The sequence below is a fragment of the Marmota marmota genome, unplaced genomic scaffold (genome assembly GCF_001458135.2).
Source record: "Marmota marmota marmota unplaced genomic scaffold, marMar, whole genome shotgun sequence".
In the NCBI taxonomy this organism is placed as follows: Eukaryota; Metazoa; Chordata; class Mammalia; order Rodentia; family Sciuridae; genus Marmota; species Marmota marmota.
The window spans coordinates 43,794,850-43,816,300 of NW_026000174.1; the positions used below are offsets into that span (position 1 = coordinate 43,794,850).

The 21,451-nt window shown below is 38.4% G+C and overlaps 1 protein-coding gene across 1 annotated transcript in view; it reads left to right on the forward strand.

Annotated features, from left to right (window-relative positions):
* The window catches only part of Tcp11l1 (t-complex 11 like 1), a 40,985-nt gene that overhangs the window by 6,442 nt on the left and 13,092 nt on the right, over positions 1-21,451 (forward strand). The window contains exons 2-7 of the mRNA XM_015477744.2: positions 5,332-5,464; positions 7,727-7,847; positions 8,585-8,805; positions 14,444-14,580; positions 17,494-17,690; positions 20,680-20,861. Coding sequence (XP_015333230.1) covers positions 5,332-5,464; positions 7,727-7,847; positions 8,585-8,805; positions 14,444-14,580; positions 17,494-17,690; positions 20,680-20,861 — 991 coding nt within the window. The remainder of the gene's footprint in view (positions 1-5,331; positions 5,465-7,726; positions 7,848-8,584; positions 8,806-14,443; positions 14,581-17,493; positions 17,691-20,679; positions 20,862-21,451) is intronic.

A 21,451-nucleotide genomic window follows, 5' to 3' on the forward strand; every position in this document is an offset into this window, starting at 1 on the left:
AAAAAAAAAAAAAAAAAAAAAAAAAGAATACCCCTTAGTCTGCCTATCTTCTTTTTGCATATGGAGAAACCATGGCCCTAGAAAATTTAAGTGACTTTGTTAAGGTCATACTCAACACAGTCTGGAGGAAGCCAAATTTCCTCCTGATTCTGTGTCCACGTTTTTTTGTTTTGTTTTGTTTTATGTGTGTGTGTGTGTGTGTGTTTAGTTGTTGATATATCTTTATGTATTTATTTATTTATATGTGCTGAAAATGGAACCCAGTGCCTCAAACACGCTAGGCAAACACTCTACCACTGAGCTACAGCCCTAGCCTCCTCCACTGCTTTATGACTAGGTAATCAACCAACAGTGTTCCTTATTACCCAGATGCCTGAACTTGTTGAGAAATAGCAAGTTTTCATAAATTTTATATCAGACTTTATTTTTGCATAGTTAAGGTAAAAAAGAACTTTGAAGCCCCGATGAAAATGTCTGAATTTCTCTTTTAGAGACAAGAACTTGATGGAGTTTTCTGGGTGCAATAGTGCATGCATATAACCCTAGCTACTCAGGAGGCTGAGGCATGAGGATTGTAAGTTCAAGGCCAGCCTGGGCATTTTAGCAAGACTCTGTCTCAAAATTAAAAAATTAAAAGAAAGGGACCGCTGGGAGGGAGGAGGGGAGGGGCAAGGGAAATACTAGGGAATTCTATTGGCCAAATTACATTGTGATATTGTGTGCATGTATGAATATGTAACAATGAATCTCACCATTGTGTACAACTGCTGAGGTAGGAGGATAGAGATTGAGGCCAGCCTTGGCAACTTTGCAAGACCCTTTCTCAAAAAAACAAAAACACAACAAAACAAAATACACACAACTAGGGATGTAGCTCAATGGTAAAGAAACTCTGGGTTCAATCCCCAGTGCCAGTGAAGTAGAGGTGGGGGAAGCAAGAACTCAGTGGAGTTTAATAACTCCTGAAGCTTGATACTGATATACCCACAGCAGAAGTTCCATTTGTAGATAATTGGTAACAGAAAATACAAGCTTGAAGCAAAGTATTAGTAATCTTTGTGTATATCTCAATTATGTATTTCAAATATGTTATCTGAGATAAAATGCCTATATGTGTATTTATATATTTTGTGTTTTTTTTAATATTTATTTTTTAGTTTTAGGTGGACATAATATCTTTATTTTATTTTTATGTGGTGCTGAGAATCGAACCCAGTGCCCCATGCATGCTAGGCGAGTGCTCTACCACTTGAGACACATCCCCAGCCCCGTATTTATATATTTGATATTCATATATCTCACATCCCTATTTGAGTGCCTTAGAATTTTAAAACTAGCTTTATTAATGTATAATTTGTATATAATGACATGCACCAATTTTAAGTCCATATGATTTGTGACTACCACCACAATCATGAGCTGCCAGAACATTTCCGTCATCTACCACAATTCCCTAATGCCCCTGGCAGCAAATCTCTTCCCTTTACCTCCTGTGCTTCCCAACCACTGATCTGCTTTCTGTCACTATCATATTGCCTTTTTTATGATATAATATAAATGAATCATTGTGAATGTAATATTTTATATCTGATTTATTTCACTAGGAAAAATTATTTTGTAATTCATCTGTGTTTTGCATATATCAACAATTTCTTTTTATTGCTGAGTACTATTTCATGGTATGGTTGCACACAATTTGTTTATCCATTCTGCAATTGATGGACATTTGGATTAGCTCCAGGTTTTGACTGTTATTAATAAAGCTCCCATTAATATTTTTTTGGGGGGATTGAACTCAGGGACACTGAACCACTGAGCCACATCCCCAGCCCTTTTTTTGTATTTTATTTAGAGTCAGGATCTCACTGAGTTGCTTAGTGCCTCACTTTTGCTGAGGCTGGCTTTGAACTCTGGTTCCTTCTGCCTCAGCCTCCAGAGCCACTGGGATTACAGGTGTGCATCTCTGTGCTAGCCCATTAACATTTGAGTAGAAGTCTGCATGGCCATTTGTTTTTTGCTTTCTTGGGTAAATACCTAGGAGTAGAATTTCTGGGTCATATGGTAAATATATATTTTACTTAATAAGAAACCACCAGACTGATTCCCACAGTAACTGTTTCATTTCACATTTCCCCTCCCAGGTATGATTATTCCAAATATTTTACCTCTATGTCAATACTTGGTATGTTTATCTTTCTAATTTTGGCCGTCCTAGTAGATATGTATTGGTATCTCACCATAATTTTAATTTGCATTTTCCTAATATTCATGATGGTAAGCATCTTTTCATGTGCTGACCAGCCATTTATGTTTTTAGAGAAATGTTTGAATCTAAGTTTAGTTTGGTTTGGTTTGGTTTTGTATAAGGGATTGAATCCATGGTCCCTTACCCATTGAGCCAAATCCCCAGCCCTTTTTTTTTAAAAAAAATATTTTATTTAAAGACAGGGTCTCTCTGAGTTGCTGAGGCCCTCGATAAGTTGCTGAGGCTGGCTTTGAACTCACGATCCTCCTGCCTCAACCTCCCCAGTTGCTGGGATTATAGGGGTGTGCCACCGTTCCCAGCCAAGTTGTTCCTTTTTTATATGATATTCTATGTACAAGTCCTTTGTCAGCAATATGTTTTGCAGATATTTTCTCCTTTTCTATGTCATGCCTTTTTTTTTCTTTTTCTTTTTCATTAAGAGTTTTTCAGGGGCTGGGGTTGTGGCTCAGTGGTAGTGTGCTTGCCTAGCATGCATGATGCACCGGGTTTGATTCTCAGCACTACATACAAATAAATAAAATAAAGGTCCATCAACAACCATATATATATAAAGAGTTTTTCAGAGTACAAGTTTTAATAGTCTAGTTTACCATTTTTTATAGTTTGAACTTTTTGTATCATAAGAAATCTACCTAATCAGAGATCACAAAGATTATCATCTGTGCTTCCCTTCAGAAATCTTATTATCTTAGCTCTTTAAAAAAAATTTTTTTTAGTTGTAGATGGACACAATACCTTTATTTTGTTTGTTTTTATGTGGTACTGAGGATTGAACCCAGTGGCTCACACATGCTAGGCAAGCCCTCTACCACTAAGCTACAACTCCAGCCCTTATCTTAGCTCTTAACAATACATTTTTAGTTTTTGTTTATCATAGAGGAAAGATTTCTTTTTGCTACTGGGAATTGAACCCAGAGGTGCTTTACCACTGAGCTACATCCCTAGCCCTCATTATTTTTTATTTGGACATGGTCTTACCAAGGTTCTTAGGGCCTTGCTAAGTTGCTGAGCCTGGCTTTGAATTCTCGATCCTCCTACCTCAGCCTCCCCAGTCATTGGGATTTCATGCATGTGCCAACACGCCTGGCTATCATGGAGGAAAGAATTAAGGGTCATTGTTTTGCACATTAGATATCTAATTGTTTGTTCTAGAAATATCTAATGTAAAAAATACTTAATATTAAAAATATTTAATTTAAAAAACTATCCTTGCCTTATTGACTATATATATATATATATATATATATATATATATAGAGAGAGAGAGAGAGAGAGAGAGAGAGAGAGAGTATTAGTGTAAGTATACATATGTGTATATGCCTATATATCAGGCTATTTCTGGATTCTCCGTCTTGTTCAATTCACCTGTATATCTATATGCCAAAACACACTGTCTTGATGATGACTGTAGTTTTACAGTAAACCTTGAAATTACTGTACGTTCTCCAATTTAATTTTTCTTTTCAAAATAGTTTTGACTTTTCTAGGTCTTCTGCATTTTCAGACAAATTTTAGAATCAGTTTGGCAATTTCAACAAAAGAGTCTGCTGGGATTTTGACTAGGATGTGTTTAATCAATAGATAGATATGGGGAAAATCGATATCTGTTTTCAAGTCACAATATTATTAAGATATCTGGGCTTTGATTTTGGATATATATTATATTTTTAATACTCAGGAAGGCAATTTAAATGGTTTTGTGTTCTTATTAACATTCTCTGAAGATGCTGAGGAGGAATTTTGAACATTTTCCCCAACTTCCCTTTATGTGAATAAATAAAGGTTTTTAGCAGACAATGTATGACCAACTCTCAGATTCGGTTCCTTTTTGGCCGGGAGGGGAAGGGCAGAAGAATAAAAGAAGGAAAGTAACTTAAGAACTTTATATCTGTTAAACCCTGGACAACCACTAACATTGCTTATCTGATTTTAAGGCCAGATCTTATTATTATCCCATAAAAGTAATGTCATCTTCTAGGCCAATACTTCTCAAACTGTGGTTTCTGGGACCATCAGCATCAACCCAAGACTTGTTAGAAATGCAGGTTCTCCAGGTCTGTCCCAGACCTGCTAAATCATGAACACTTCCTCTGATTCTGCAGAAGTTAGAGAACTGTCAGGTTTTTTTAGGAGTTGAGAATGACCTCTTGTTCCTTGGTGCAGAACACCTGGGGAGACTTGAGAACTAACTTTCTGGAAGATAAATCTTTATCAAGATAGAAATCTAGAAAAAGAGATTTAAAAAAAATTTAAAATTTGTTTTAATGAGTCATATATGACAGTCGAATGCACTTTGATACATCATATACAATGAAGTATAATTTCTCAGTCTTCGTGTTATATATGATGCAGAATGCCACCAGTCCTATAGTTATATATGTACATAGGGTAATAATGTCTGATTCATTCTGCTCTCCTTTTGAAAGAGATGTTAAGGGCTGGGGTGTAGCTCAGTAGTAGAGCACTTGCCTAGCATGCACAAGGCCCTGGCTTTGTTCCACAGCACCAGAACCACTGCAAATAAGAGAGAACATATCTGGTATTGCCTTTTTTTTTTTTTCCTTTTAGGGAAGACAGGAGGCAGAAGGGTTAAAACATAAGCCCTTAGCTTATTGGAAAAATGAAAATCTATAAATTAAGTTTTTTAAAAAAATTTTTAGATGTTGATGGACCTTTATTTTATTCATTTATTTATATGTGGTGCTGAGAATCGAACCCTGTGCCTCACACTTGCTAGGCAAACGCTCTACCACTGAGCCACAACCCCAGCCCTAAATTAAATTTTTTGAAATCTCAATTTACTGTAATTATTTTCTGTTGACCATTCTTAGTAAACACCAGATGTTTTGAGTATTGTACATGATCGCTGCTTCTAGAATTCTACTTTAAAGGAAAAAAATGACAGTGAAATAGCTAAAACTCTGTTGCTGTTTGAAAATGTTGGAATATTTTAAAAGATACATAATTGAAATTATTGCCTGGTAACAGAACCACTGCCTTTTCTGTATTTTAACAGAAATTCTAGTGAAGAGAAGCAAATCTCTTACACTGGGTTTTTGTTACAGCTAGTCCTTCTCGATTTGTGACGGTAGAAGAACTCCTAGAGACAGCGAAAGGAGTCACCAACATGGCTCTAGCCCATGAAATTGCAGTAAACAGGGACTTTCAGATTAAACCAGTTGAATTACCAGAAGGCAGGTAAGATGGTTACTGAGTTACCTCGTTTAGTAGAACACTGACTTTTCCCAGTTTTGAAAATCATTCCTAGAGTTGATGCCAATGTATTCAAATACATTTTCCTTTCATACATTATTGCTAAAAATTATTCCTATATTAGAAATTACTAGAGTTGAAAGTGAATCTCAAGGCCACTAATGATTCAAAATGCAAATTGAGGGGCCTGGGGGTGTGGCTCAGTGGTGAAGCGCTTGCCTAGCACTTGTGAGGCACTGGGTTCATTCTCAGCATCACATAAAAATAAATACATAAAATAAAGGTATTGTGCCCATCTACAACTAAAAAATTTTTTAAAAATGCAAATAAAGGATCTAGAAAGCTGTGAAAACCTTTCATGTTAGCTTTGTCCTACAGTTGGCTTTAGCATCCCATCTGGGTTTTCGTTGCACCAGTTTCTTCATTTCTTGGTGACTGTCCCATTGCACTATGGTTATTGGTTTCCTTGCATTTTTCACCAGATTGTAAACTCCATGATGACAAGGATGATGGGTTATTCTCTCTATCCCTAGTGTCTGGCACATATAGAATTTTAGATTCAATAAAAAATTATGATTGTAAGGTGTACCTTATTGTCATAAGAAGAAACACTATCCATTATAATTGTAAAAATGCCATTGAGTTTAAGAAAAATCATATTTCAGAGATGTTAAAATGCAAAAAAAAAAATTGTTTTAGAATCAAGGGAATAGGAGAGTAGGTGCTCTTCTTTCAAAACAGTTCATTGATGATGGACTCTCAATGGATATGTCTGTAATTTTCTTGGCCTGTTCCTCATGGTCTCGGGTGGATACTGCAGCTCCCAAGCCTCCCAATATACACCAGCATTCCAGGCAAGAGGGAAAGGTTGGGTAGGCTAAGGTTCTCCTTTTGTTAGGAAGGAATATTATTCTTTGGAGGCATAAGGCAGATATCCCCTGTTTTTTGGTAGTTAGATTTGATCACATGCTTCCCCAGCTATGAATTTGAGAAAGTTAAACCAGGCAAAAGGAGTGGAACTGCTATGATTGGCTTATTAGATCACTTTCTTAAATTCGTTCCCAGGTAGAGTCCATTGCTGTCGAACTGTAAAATGCTAGGATTCTGATTAGATGGCTGCTAGGTTGGTGAGCTATCGCGTCACCTATAGGAAGCTTCTAATTATGACGTTAGGGATATTTCTTATATGTTTGCAAAGATAGTGCTATTTCACATTAACAATGAAGTATAGGTGGGCTGGGAATGTAGGTCATTGGTATAGTGTACTTAGTGTGCGTGAAGCCTAGGTTTCCATCCCCGGCACCACAGGGGGAAGAAAAAAAGAATTGTTTCACTGTCAAGATTGATTTTAACAAGTCATTAACTATAAGTTCTTATAGTTTGATACTTAGTTAAACTATTGTCCCATATGTTATGGGAAATAGGATATTTTTGGAACTAAAGCTTTACCACCTGTTTATATGCTGAATTAACTGTTTAATTATACGTATCTGGGGAAACCAATATTGGGGAATTAAAAATATTCACTCTGAATTTTCCAATAGTCTTTTTTTTGGGGGCGGGGTACCAGGGCACTCTGGGGTACTCAACCACTGAGTTATATCCTTGGCTTTTTTATGTATTTTACTTAGAGACAGTGTCTTATTGAGTTGCTTAGCACCTCACTGTTGCTGAGGCTGGCTTTGAGCTTGCGATCCTCCTGCCTCAGCCTCCTGAGCCACTGGGATTACAGGCGTGTGCCACCACACCTAGCTCCAGTAGTCTTGTTATTATTAAATGCCATTAATTGGACTAATGTTGGCTACCAAATTAGTTGGAAGGTATTCTTCCTAATGAGGCACATACTGAAAAAAAAAATCAAACTAAAAATAATGTCAGCTGACACTATGGTGCATGGCTATAACCCTATCTGCTTGGGAGGGTGAGACAGGAGGATTGCAAGTTTGAGGGCAGCCTGTATTATTTAGCAAGACCCTGTCTCAAAATAAAATAAGAAGGGCTGGGGATATAGGTCAGTGGAACAGATTGCTTGCCTAGCTTGCAAGAGGCCCTGGGTCCGATCCCTTGTACTACAAAATAAATGAATAAATAAATATGTAAAAATAGATTATGTCATCAAGTATATCTGCGAGGTTTTTTCTTGAGTCTTATATTAAGATTTGTTACCCTAGGATTTGTGATTTTTGAAAATTGTTTGAAATTCAAGTATTTTGTTTTTTGATTCTCCCCTCACCTCATCATCTCCAGCTTGGAGAAGAAAGTAAAGGAGATTGTACATAAAGCTTTTTGGGATTGCTTGAGTTGCCAGTTGAGTGAAGACCCCCCGACATATGACCATGCCATCAAACTAGTAGGAGAGATCAAAGAGGTGAGATAAAGAGTGAATTGTACTTAGCAGTATTTATTCAATCTCTTTTCATTACTGTGTCAGAGACTTTAAAGAAATTGACAGATCAAGAAGTTAAATTACCTGCGGAAATGTGAATTGAGTATTTTTGGCTTAGTGTCCTTGTTAAAAAAAAATTTTAAGCAAATCATGGTAACCTGAAGGTATTATTACTCTTGTAAACATAGGGAAAATTTCATTTTGAAAATAACAGAATAATTTAAAGACAACAAAAATTATTTTACAAAATGTGTTATTTATAAATTTTTAATAGGTTTGGGCACATTCAATTTATATTGGCCAAAAAGTGATTTAGTTTTTGAGATAGAGAAGGCTTTAGGTGAGAGAGATCTCTTTTTTTTTTTTTCCTGTGCCTTTAGCTGTAGTATCAAAGAAGAAATATATCTGTGGAAGCTGAAATTGGTGGTTGCTTCACAGAGTCACATTAATAAATGTGTTTTCCTACTGTAACAGTTTTTTCTTGTATCCAGGTGATGGCTACTTAGAGCTGAAATAGAAGTTTAAATAGCTACTCTAAATAATGTAAGCAGTTTTGGGGGTAATTTTTTTTTTTTTTTTAGTAAGAGGTTAAAATATGTACAACATACAGTAGCAATTGGTAAGCCTTTATTTAACTTAGATAGTCATAAATTCTTTTATGTTTAATAAAAAGTTATGTTTAAGAAATTTTGTTTAAATTTAACTGTGTTCTCTTGTAGACACTCTTGTCTTTCTTGCTGCCTGGTCACACTAGACTGAGAAACCAAATAACAGAAGTCTTGGATTTGGATCTGATAAAACAGGAAGCAGAGAATGGGGCCCTAGACATTTCTAAGCTGGCAGAATTCATTATTGGCATGATGGGAACACTGTGTGCACCTGTTCGAGATGAAGAAGTTGAGAAACTAAAGGACATTAAAGAAATAGTGCCCCTTTTCAGGTATGAAAATGTGTTGAACACTCTCAGTGCACCTAAGTGCAAAACCTGTTTTCAGATTTAAATTCCTGAAGTCTAGGTTCTCAGTTATTAAAAACAAATTTTTTTTAAAGCAAACATTATCTAAAATGTAGTAAAGTAGGAAGAAGGAAGAAATTCATCCATAAATTTACCATTTAGAGCCACAATCATTATTTTCAGTGTGAAATATCTGTGTCCTATATATAGTGATACATTGTATTTTCATTTATAATGATAAATAATTTTTATGATATATAAAAATTTTATAATTATAAATGAATAGATTTAATTATTTGTATATCATTCTGTCAGTATTTTATTTTGAAAAATTCCAAACCTGCAGGACAATTGCAAAAATAGGATAAGCAACACAGGCATATCCTTCATGGAGATCTGCCAGTTCTTCACAGTCACATTTGCTTAATCTTTTTATATATACATGAGTATGTATGGACATTCTTTTATATATTTAAACTGTAGCCAAGAAATTAAAAGAAATTTTACATTAATATAATCCTTTAGTGGGCTGGGGTTGTGGCTCAGAGGTGGAGCACTCGCCTAGCATGCATGAGGCATTGGGTTTGATCCTCAGCACTACATAAAAATAAAATAAAGGTATTGTGTCCATCCACAACTAAAAAATAAAAGTTTAAAAAGTAATTCTATTAACACATGCATTAACATGTAGTCCATATTAAGTTCTTCTAGTTTTTTGAATATTACTTTTTTTTTTCTCTTTTGGGGGGGCAGGGATAGTACCAAGGGCTTCACGTATGTTAGGCAAGCACTATACCATTAAGCTAAACCTCCAACCCTCTGAATATTTAATTTTAAATATATATGTGATTGTGATAAAATTTCTATGCTAATATAGGTAAAGGAGTGACATGTGGCTGCCTGCTGCCCGAGAATCTGACTTTTGGTTAACTGTTTAGCTCAGTTTTTCTGTAAATAGATAAAAATATTATGTATCAAAATCATACTGACATAATTGCTTAGGGGAAGTTGATCTCTGATTTATAATTTGCATGTGGACTGAAAGATATGGTAATGAACTATAAAAGGGGATGGGTAACCATCTTTTGGATTTCCCTGAATGGGGTAACTTTTATAACTTGGCATGTCCCTCCTGGGAAACCTCAAAGCCATGCTGTAGAGTTGTTGTAAACCATAACAACTTCAGTTGGATGTGGTGGCACACGCCTGTAATTCTAGTGTCTTGGGAGGCTGAGGCAGGAGGGTCATAAATTCAAGGCCAGCCTCAGCCTAAGCAATTTAGTGAGACCCTGCCTCAAAAAATAAAAATAAAAAAAGGATGGGGTTGTAGCTTACTGGTAAGGGATAAAGAACTCTGGGTTTAATCCCTAGTAACTGCCACCCCTTCCACCCCCAACAAAAAAGAAAGAAAGAAAAAATAAATTGGCTTCTCTGGGACATGAGACTTTTGAGCTAGGTGAATACACACTGCCGAAGTGGCTCTCCTCACATATGAGTGGTCGGCTTGTGGTTGTGACTGTAATTCTTGCTGAAGAATATGCTTGATGCCTCCCTACAGGCAAACTATGAATAGATGATGCCAAAGGTGGCCATGTGAGTCAGAATGTTCAATTGAACGTAAGAAGACCCCTGGTGGGCATTGCAGGTATAATTTAACAGCATACCCTAATCATTTCACTTATTTTTTATTTTTTTTTTTTAGAGAGAGAGAATTTTTTATTATTTAACTTTTTTTAGTTTTCAGTGGACACAACATCTTTATTTTACTTTTTATGTGGTGCTGAGGATCGAACCCAGCGCCCCGCGCATGCCAGGTGAACGCGCTACCGCTTGAGCCACATCCCTAGCCCACTTAATTTTTTTTTATTGAAAGCTTTATTGAGATAATTGTATATTCACATGGACATTCAAGACATAATACAATTAATGCAGTTTCCCCCAAGGGTACCCTTTTGCAGATCTGTAGTATAATATGACAACCAGGATATTGACATTGGTACAGTCCACTGAATTTTATTTGGATTTTCTGTTTTACTTATACTCCTTTATGCATATATGTATATTAACTTTAATACAATTTGATCACCTGTGTAAGTTTGTGTATCCCCCACTACAGTCAAGATATTGAACAGTTCCAGTACCATGAGGATTTCTCTCATCATCCTTTTATAACTAACTTATATGATTTTTTAATACTCTCCATAAGCATTGCTAAATCTCCCTTTTCACAGATAGAGATTGTATGTAATTATTAACAATTCAATTCTGCAATGAAAATCTTCATGCAAAGAACTTTTTTTCTGTATTTTAGGTTTTTTCCTAAAGATCATTTCTTTTTTCCTTTTTTTGGGGAGTGGGGGAGGTCCCAGGGATTAAACCCAGGGGCGCTTTACCACTGAGCCACATCCCCAGCCTTTTTTTTTTTTTTTTTTAATATTATTTAGAGACAAAAGTTTTGCCAAGTTGCTGAAGCTAGCCTTGAACTCATGATCCGCCTGCCTCAGCCTCCCTGAGATTACATGAGTGTGCCACCATGCCCGGCTAAGATCATTTCTTAAATGGGATTACTCTGTCAGGGTCTGAGTCATTTTAAGAAATTCTCATTGCATTTTTTTAAAACATTTATTTTTTAGTTTTCAGTGGACACAACATCTTTATTTTACTTTTTATGTGGTGCTGAGGATCGAACCCAGCGCCCCGCGCATGCCAGGTGAACGCGCTACCGCTTGAGCCACATCCCTAGCCCACTTAATTTTTTTTTATTGAAAGCTTTATTGAGATAATTGTATATTCACATGGACATTCAAGACATAATACAATTAATGCAGTTTCCCCCAAGGGTACCCTTTTGCAGATCTGTAGTATAATATGACAACCAGGATATTGACATTGGTACAGTCCACTGAATTTTATTTGGATTTTCTGTTTTACTTATACTCCTTTATGCATATATGTATATTAACTTTAATACAATTTGATCACCTGTGTAAGTTTGTGTATCCCCCACTACAGTCAAGATATTGAACAGTTCCAGTACCATGAGGATTTCTCTCATCATCCTTTTATAACTAACTTATATGATTTTTTAATACTCTCCATAAGCATTGCTAAATCTCCCTTTTCACAGATAGAGATTGTATGTAATTATTAACAATTCAATTCTGCAATGAAAATCTTCATGCAAAGAACTTTTTTTCTGTATTTTAGGTTTTTTCCTAAAGATCATTTCTTTTTTCCTTTTTTTGGGGAGTGGGGGAGGTCCCAGGGATTAAACCCAGGGGCGCTTTACCACTGAGCCACATCCCCAGCCTTTTTTTTTTTTTTTTTTAATATTATTTAGAGACAAAAGTTTTGCCAAGTTGCTGAAGCTAGCCTTGAACTCATGATCCGCCTGCCTCAGCCTCCCTGAGATTACATGAGTGTGCCACCATGCCCGGCTAAGATCATTTCTTAAATGGGATTACTCTGTCAGGGTCTGAGTCATTTTAAGAAATTCTCATTGCATTTTTTTAAAACATTTATTTTTTAGTTGTAGTTGGACACAATACCTTTGTTTTATTTATTTATTTTTATTTGGTGCTGAGGATCGAACCAAGGCCTTGCATGTGCCAGGCGAGCACTCTACCCCTGAGCCACAGCCCAGCCCTCTCCTTGCATTTTACTACAAAATTGCTTTCCAAAAGTTTTGTAAGAAAAAAGGTGTTGTTTCATTTCCAGCTTTATGAAAGAGAACAGAGAGCAGATCTTCTCTCATTTCTTCAGTATATACAGAAATGCCCTGCATTGCAAGATTACATCAAACCTCAGAAAGAGCATTGAAGACCTAAGATACAGTTATTGATTGTTGCTTCTTTATTTGTTTGTTTGTTTGTCCCTCTTATGTGATAGGCTTGGTGCTGGACATTAGAGGTAAACTAGTAAGAATTTGCAGTCAGGCCAAGATAAATGCAAAAATTCTGAAAAAAGAGTCTTTTGGGGAAATATCTCAGAGTAAACTCAAATTCCTACCATAAAATAAAAGGGTCTGGGGAGGCTGACACTTGAGGAGAAACTGTGATTTAGTGAGACTCTGTTTCAAAATAAAATTTACAAAAGGGCTGCAGATCTGTATAGCTCAGGGGTAAAGAGCCTCTGGGTTCTATCTCCAGTACTGAAGCAAACAAATGAAAACAAAACATTGTATGAGCACAAAACATACTTGGGGTTATTGCCAGTCCACAGGCCACCGATGGGCAATTTCTGATGGCCTCTGGTTTCCTGTGGGTGGATTCACAGAACTGCTAGGAATGCTCTGTCTGAGAGAGAAAACTTCAGAATAGTAGCCTGCCTTGTGGATTTGGGAGATAAACATAATAATGGAGGGAAGGGGAAAAGGTTTTATTTTGTTTTTTTTTGGTAGGGGGGTGTTGAACCCAGGGGCGCTTTACCATTGAGCCACATCCCCAGCCCTTTTTATTTTTTATTTTGAAACAGGGTCTCACTAAGTTTCTGAGGCTGGCCTTGAACTTGTGATCCTCCTGACTCAGCCTCTAGAGTTGTTGGAATTACAGATGTGCCCCACTGTGTCTGGTTAAGATTTTAATTTTTCCTCAAATTGTGCATCCTATCTCATACATAATTCATGTGTAGGTAAGTTTATAATGTAATGTACAGTTCATTCCAAAGGGTATCAGGAGACTTTTGAGAACATTTGATCTTACTCTACTTCTCTGTAGATTACAACTTAACCTGTACCTTGGTTTTAAACTACTTCCTGCAAGTAGGCACTTAGCAGTTCTTGGCATGTGGCAAGAGTGGCTGTGGTACATGACAGGCAGGATGAAAGGCATCCTTGGCCTCAGGTCAGGGCTGTCCACTGGGTACAATCAAAGTACGAACTAGCAATTGATGCCACCAGAAATGGGGCATGAAACATCCCCTAAAACTAAGAAATACTGGGGTAAGAGGAAAGGAGCAAGGAGAGAGTTAATTTTCTTTCTACCCTAAGAAAATGAAATAACCTACTTGAAAGTGAAAACAGGGTGGCGAACCTATCCTCCTTTTGGGTCTTGGGCTCTGTCCTTCCTCTGTGGTTGCCAGGAGGGCTGACCCAGAGCCACGGTACATGTCTCTGCTGGAAAGGCAGTATGGGGAGGTTCAGGGACACAGTATAAAGGGTAAGGACAGAAAACAGCTTAAAAATTTGCCGAAAACTAAAAAAAAAAAAAAAAAATTAAAAATATTCTCTCTCTCTCTCTCAAAAAAAATATTTTTTTTGCAGTATTTTCAAACATTATTTATATTTGTGTTTTCTAAATTTGTTTTTCTTAATTTACTTTTCTCATGATTTTCTAAACTTTTCTTGCTGTCCTTTCTTTTTCTGGTACCAAACATTGAACCCAGAGGGGATTAACCATTGAGCCACATCCACAGAACTTTTTATTTTTTATTTTGAGACAGGGTCTCGCAAAGTTTTTTAGGGACTTTCTAAGTTGCTGAGGCTGGCCTTGAATTTGGGATCCTCCTGTCTTTGCCTCCTTAGTCACTGGAATTACAGGTGTGCTCCCGGCTCACCTCTGTTTCTTTAAAGTGTTTATACTTTACAGGTGTCTGGTTTTGAATTCTTTTATCTATTCTCTTTCAGGGCAATTTTTTCTGTGTTAGATCTAATGAAAGTAGACATGGCGAATTTTGCTATCACAAGCATTCGGCCACATCTCATGCAGCAGTCGGTTGAGTATGAGAGGAAGAAATTTCAAGAGCTTTTGGAGAAACAGCCGAGTATGTTCAATGCTTTGTGTTGCTTTTTCATTGTTGGTGATTCGTTTTTGATTTTCCTTTTAGTTGCTGTAACTTGTTGTATAACAATATTGTTTTTTGCGGGGGTGGGGGTTTGTGGGGGTGCTGAGGTCCAGGCCTGCGATTCCAGTCATGGCTGGTAATGGCCTGGAATGTAGAGACCAGAGAGTGGGCTGGAGTGAATGGCTGCTCCAGATTGACTGACAGGGCCTCCATTATTTGATGGGGCCAGGGCTGGACCTACCTCCCTTTTACCAAAGGGAGAAGCAAGGACAGACCATGCACGGCAGTCAGCAATTTATGTTCAATAGCCCAGTGCCATCCTCTCTGAGAACGCAGACACATTCCTTGCTTGTTTTTTTGTCCCGGTTGCTGCTTGCAATCTCTGGCCATGTGTCCAGGTTTGCCACAATTAAAACAGTCCCCTGTTAGAATTTTTATTTTATTTTTTATTCTAATTTTTGTATATGACAGCAGAATGCATCATAGTTCATATCACACATATAGAGCACAATTTTTCATATCTCTGGTTGTATACAAAGTATATTCACACCATTCATGTCTTCATACTTGTTTCTTTTGTTATATAACATTGTTTTCAAAACAAAACTAAAATTATGAAAATATTCTAATTTGGGACTGGGATTGTGGCTCAGTGGTTAAGTGCTTGCCTTCCATGTGGAGGGCACTGGGTTTGATCCACATAAAAATAAAATAAAGGTATTGTGTCCACCTACAACTAAAAAAAGTTTTTTTTTTCCAATATCTTTATTTTATTTGTTTATTTTTATGTCGTGCTGAGGATCGAACCCAGGGCCTGGCATATGCTAGATGAGCGCTCTATCGCTGAGCCACAACCCCAGCCCTAAAAAAATATTTAAAAAAAATTCTAATGAAGAAGTAAAAGCACAAGATATTGGGGCTACATCTAGAATTAAGCATTGAAAAGAAGACTTAATTGACAAGCTAGAGCAGTGTGGTAGGATATAAGAATAGGAAAGGAAAAAGAATGACGATATCCTAAATTAAATTTTTTTTTTTTATGAAAATACCAGTTTGAGGTAAATGATATTCTTGGTCTTGACTTTGAAACCATGACAAACTTCTTGTGAATGTTCATTCACTTTCTTCCCTCCCTGTGAGGTAAGGCAGGAAATTTGACTTTGTTTCTGCCTTATGTGTATAATTTTCTGGTTTCATACACAGGAAAAATCTCATTTTTATGAGCCTCTCAGATGAATGCAGAAAAACAGATGACTACAGAATCTAAAACTGTTTCATTTCTAGTATGCTTTCTTTGGTCTCTGTATCAGTAGCTGATATTCTGGGTAAATTTCAGTCTTCAGATCCAGTTTCTTATGAATCCTGTTGGGTCTCCAGCTTTACTGGTGACAAATAAAAACGGCCCTATCTGTCTAGAGGGTGCTGCCTGACCAGATTAGTCAAGACAGTTCCGTTACCAGTTGAGTCATTTAATCCAGACAGAGAAGTCTGAGGGATGCTGAGAGCCAGGAGGAGTCAAGAAAGAGCAGAGTAAAGTAGTCACAGAAGAAGCTCTTACACTGGGAGGCACCCAGGGTTGCAGTTTGACAAACTGAAGTGCCTAGTGTTAGAACCAGGTCCCAGAAGCCAAAGTGCAGCAGGACTCACTGTGGATATGGGAGCACTGCTGTAATCCATCAGTTCAAGTCTGTACTGTCCATATGTACAGTGCAGGATTTCCAGAGCTTGTGAGACACAGAGAATGCTGTCTGTAGAAGGCTAACAGCAGAGTGAGGCCAGATGACCCAGGAGTCAGAACTGAGAGAGAGCTCTGGGGAATCAGTGTACTGGCAGAGAAGAGAGGCACATCCTCCTGCAGCAGGGCTATTGATATGACCTCGGCTGCCCACTTGGTCGATAGGAGACCCCTATTGGCAGAACTGCAATACCTCCAGGACTTCACAGCTGCATTTTTTTTTTTTTTGTCATAATGTGGACAAGATCCTCATGTTCAAAATTTCTGCATCCCTGGCTGAGGATGTGGCTCAAGCGGTAGCGCGCTCGCCTGGCATGCGTGCGGCCCGGGTTCAATCCTCAGCACCACATACAAGCAAAGATGCTGTGCCCGCCGATAACTAAAAAATAAATATTAAAAAAAATTCATTCTCTCTCTCTCTCTCTCTCAAGAATTTGGGCTTACCCACCTAAGTTAGTAGGGAAAATGTACTGGGGAGAAAATAATCCTATGGGAAGAAAAATTAATTTCCAAAAAAAAAAAAAAAAAAATTCTGCATCCCTTAGGGTACCTGCTTGCTAAATTATTCAGCTCAGAAAAGCCAGGGGAGCATGATGGCTGATGAAAGCCCGATGAGGATCCCCCGACAGTGTTCCCTGCACAGAATTACATACACATCAAACATGATGAGGTCCCAAGCAAACCAGATTGATTTGAGAGTAAGACCTAGATGAAGAAGAAGCCCTTTGTGATGTAGAGGATATGTTAATAGTTGACTTCTGCTGGTGTCTTGGCCCAGCTGTCTTTGGGCAAGAAATTTGCCATCTCATGGATCTCGAGTCATTAGCGCTTTCAGCCACATCTCCTGTAGGACAGGAGAGGAGAAGGGTTAGCTAAACACCTGGCAGGTGGCAAGGCCTGGCTTGGCATGGTATCACAACCTGGGAGGTGGATGTGGTGAATTTCTTTATTCAGGACTCTGATATTCAGACAGATGATGACTTACCTGAGATCATTTTGCTAGTAACAGATAATCTGTGATTTGGACTAAGTTCTATTTGATCCCAAAGTTCAGTCTACACTGTAATCTCACACTGCCAGGGTCATCTTCCCTAAAGTAATAATGAGAAGCATCCCTGCTAGTGTTATAGTAATGTTTGTGGCTTTGTTTTTCACAGATTCCCTGGACTTTGTCACCCAGTGGTTAGAAGAAGCCTCAGATGAACTTATGGCTCAGAAGTACAAACATGCCCTGCCAGCTGGGGGAGGAGCTGCTGGCTCAGGGGACGCTCCCATGCTGAGCCCTGTCGCTGTCCAGAATTATGCATACTTGAAGCTTCTGAAATGGGACCACCTCCATAGACCTTTCCCTGAAGTAGGTGCTCCTGGATAATCTAATTGCTCATACTTCTTTTTGTGCAGCTGAGCTTTTTAAGAAGAATAGCATTATTTTGATATAATTCATATACCCCAAGTTCTCTCTTAAAGCATACAACTCAGTGGTTTTAAGTATATTTGCAGTTACACAGTCATCACCGCTATTTAACTTAGATCATTTCTTTCCCCCAAAAAGAAACACCATACCCATTGTAGTCCATTCCCTTTCCCTTCCCTCTAATCCCTGCTTTCTGTCTCTAGGGATTTGCCTATTCTAGAAATTTCACATAAATGGAAATATACAGTAGTGGTCTACTGTGCCTGGCTTCTTTCATGATACATAATATTTACCCATGTTGTAGCATATATCAGTACTTCATTCCTTTTATATTTTAAATTTTGGTATTGGAGATTGAACCCGAGGGCCCTTTACCAATGAGCTACATTCCCAGCCCTTTTTACTTTTTATTTTATGACAGGGTCTTGTTGAGTTGCTCAGGGCCTCACTAAATTGCCAAGGCCAGCCTCGAACTTGCAATCCTCCTGCCTTAGCCTCCTGAGTTGCTGGGATTACGTGCCTACACCTCCATGCCTGGCTTCCTTTGTTTTTGTTTTCCTTTTGTTTTTGTTTGTAATTTTTTTTTTTTTTTAGTTGTAGATGGACATAACATCTTTATTTTATTTATTTATTTTTATGTGGTGCTGAGGATTGAACCCAGAGCCTCGGGTTCAATATGCAAGGCAAATGCTCTAACCAAGGCTGAGCCATAACCCCAGCCCCTCCACTGTATTTTTTTATGGCAGTAAAATGTACATTCCATATAGTTACCATTTTAACCATTTCTAAGTGAACAGTTCAGTGGAATTCAGTATGTTCATAATGTTGTATAGCCATTATTATCATCTGTCTCCAGAACATTTTCCCAAACTATAAAACTTTTTACCATTAAGGTTGGGGTTGTGGCTCAGTGGTAGAACACTTGCCTGGCATGTGTGAGATCCTGGGTTCAATCCTCAGCACCACATATAAATAAATAAATAAAAGATCCATTTACAACTAAAAATATTAAAAAAAAAAATCTTTCTACCATCAAACAGTAGTTCTCCAATCACGCTGCTCCTAACACCCAACATTCTACTGTGAACCTATAAATTTGACCACTCTTGATACTTTATATAAAGTGGAACCACACACTATTAGTCCTTTTGTGCCTAGCTTATTTTGTTTAATGCCAAGGTTCATCTGTGTTGCGGCATGTGTCAGCATTTCCTTCTTGTTTAAGGCTGAATAATATTTCTGCTATGTGGATAGACCACATTTGTTTATTATTCCTCAGTTGGTGCATATTTCAGTTCCACTTTATTATTTTGAATTATGCTTTTGTGAACGTTTATATAACATTTTGTGTGGAATACACTTTCAATTCTCTTGGTTACATATTTAGGATTGGAATTACTGGGTGAGTCTAATCTTAACATTTTGAGGATCTACCAAACTTTCCTCAAGCAGCTGCATCATTTTACAATCCCACCAGCAAGGTACGATGCTTTCGGTTTGTGCTGCTGAATTTTTATCCTGTTTTTACTCATCTTGATCAAAATCACACCAGTGGTGTTGCATTACAGCTTTATCTAAAGAAACTTCTTTCCCTTCTGTGCTGAGCAATGTCCAGTGCTTCTAACAACAGCAGTCATTTAAGGGGATGACTAGCATGGGATTCCCTCATTTTGTCTTTAAATGGCTAATTTGATGTGTGCCCTCTCCCTCTCTCTCTCTCTCTCTCTCTCTCTTTTTTTTTTTTTTTTTTTTTCGTTTTTTGCTTTGCAATTTGCCTTTGTCCTTTGACTTTTTNTGAGCTATATCCCCAGGCCATTTTGTTTTTTTTTTTTTTTTTTTTTTTTGGATCCCTGAAAATCTTTTTCACTCTAAACTCAAGTATATACATTGTTGAGAGACCACAAAGCCAAGTGCACTCACTGCTGTGTAGCACAGTGGGCTAAAAAGGCTGACAAGTCATTGGAACCAATCTGTTTAAGAACTGGGCATGTCCAATCTTCAGAGGTAGTTTTTCGTTTTGAGAAGAAGTTTGGGCTCTGACCCCAAATAGTTAATGTCTTGATTTGACAACCTCACTATTTCATAGCCACATCAGTCCTTAAAGTGCATTTGATTAGCCAGCCTGTAGGAACTGGGGTCTGAAACTAGAGCAGCTCAGCCTTTCTGCTGCTCTTTCTTGTACCCCACACAGGTCTTTGGCATGGTGGGACGAGAGCTGTCTCTCACACAGGAGAAGCGGTCATGGTAATTCACTCATTGACTGCTTTCCAGGAGGCTGTGATCTGTCAGTCCTGCTCTGTTCGCTGTTTCTTATTCTTCATTCACTTCCTAGTTCTCCAGAGCCTCCTTTGAGCTAGATACTGAGCCGTCCAGGGCTCTGCCCTCAAGGAACTCCTCCCCTTTGTTAGGCTGCAGGGAGGCTGTCCAGGTTTGTGGGGGACTCGCTAGACTTGGGAGTTTCCTTTTTAGAACTGGGACAGTCCTAGACAAACTGGGAGGAGTTGGTTGTTCCTCTGTCCTTTCTAGTGCTATGATTCTTCTGTGTTAAGTGCTGGCTCTGCCACCCACTTGATGTGCATGTTTTTTCATCATTCAAACAGTCCTGTAAAGTAGGACTCCCCATTTTGCATAGGCCCGAGAGAGTTGAGGAAATTTGTCAGGTTGTGCTGCTGTGAAGTGACACAGTCTGGATTTCCACCCCGATCTGTCTCAGGCTTTTCAGGAGTGTGCTGTGCTACTACAGACTTCCTCAGGGGAAAGGGGCACTGGAGTGGAAGGACAGTTCACTCACAGCTGCCCTGTAGCTCTGAGATGACTAGGTAATCCTGAGGAAGCTGTGGAGGTGGGTGGGAGGCTATGTGGCTTCATCGCCCTCTGCTGGCCAGCACAAATTTCAGCTCAGCAGTGACTTCTCTTGTGTTCATTACAGACGGTTTTGATGGACCATCCACGCTTCCAGGAGCTCCAGCTCCAGCTAGAGCAGCTGACCATCCTGGGAGCTGTGCTGCTAGTCACGTTCAACATGGCAGCCCCTGGAATTTCTAGCCAGGCCAACTCTGCTGAGAAACTCAAGATGATTGTGAAGATTCTGCTAACTGATATGCATCTGCCGTAAGTGGCTGGGAACTGTGGGGAAGACCTTTAGTGGATGGATGGGATTGGGGGCAGAGAGCAGATCAGAGTAGGGCCTCCCAGTGTCAGGCCCTCAAGGAGCTGAGAAGAGACCCTGCTCCCCTGACTGCTCACCCGGTGAGAGCGCAGGAGAGTTAATTCGGGCAATAGGGTCAGATGTTTAGGTATATATAACAAGGCTCTGGGTTAGTGGTTTTCAGATATTTGTGATTAGGACCCACAGTAAAAAATTCATTTTCCATTATGACTTACATACATATGTAACTGAAATTAAAACCTCACAAAGATGGAACTTAACCCAGTTATGTTTGATGTATCCTAATAGTTTCTACCCAATTCTTACTCCATTAAAAAAGTACTATCTGCTGCACACTGAGTTGCTTTCACAACCAGCTAGCAGTAAAAACGCAGCCCTGGGACTGTGTAGTTCAGTGTACTGCACTGGCTTAGTGTGTCCGAGGCCTTGTGTTCAACCCCCAGCCAAAAAAAAAACACCAGACTTAGAGACCAACAACAACCCAGTCCCCAGGACAGTCAGCTGCCCCAGCTGGAGCTCTTAGAAGAGAGAG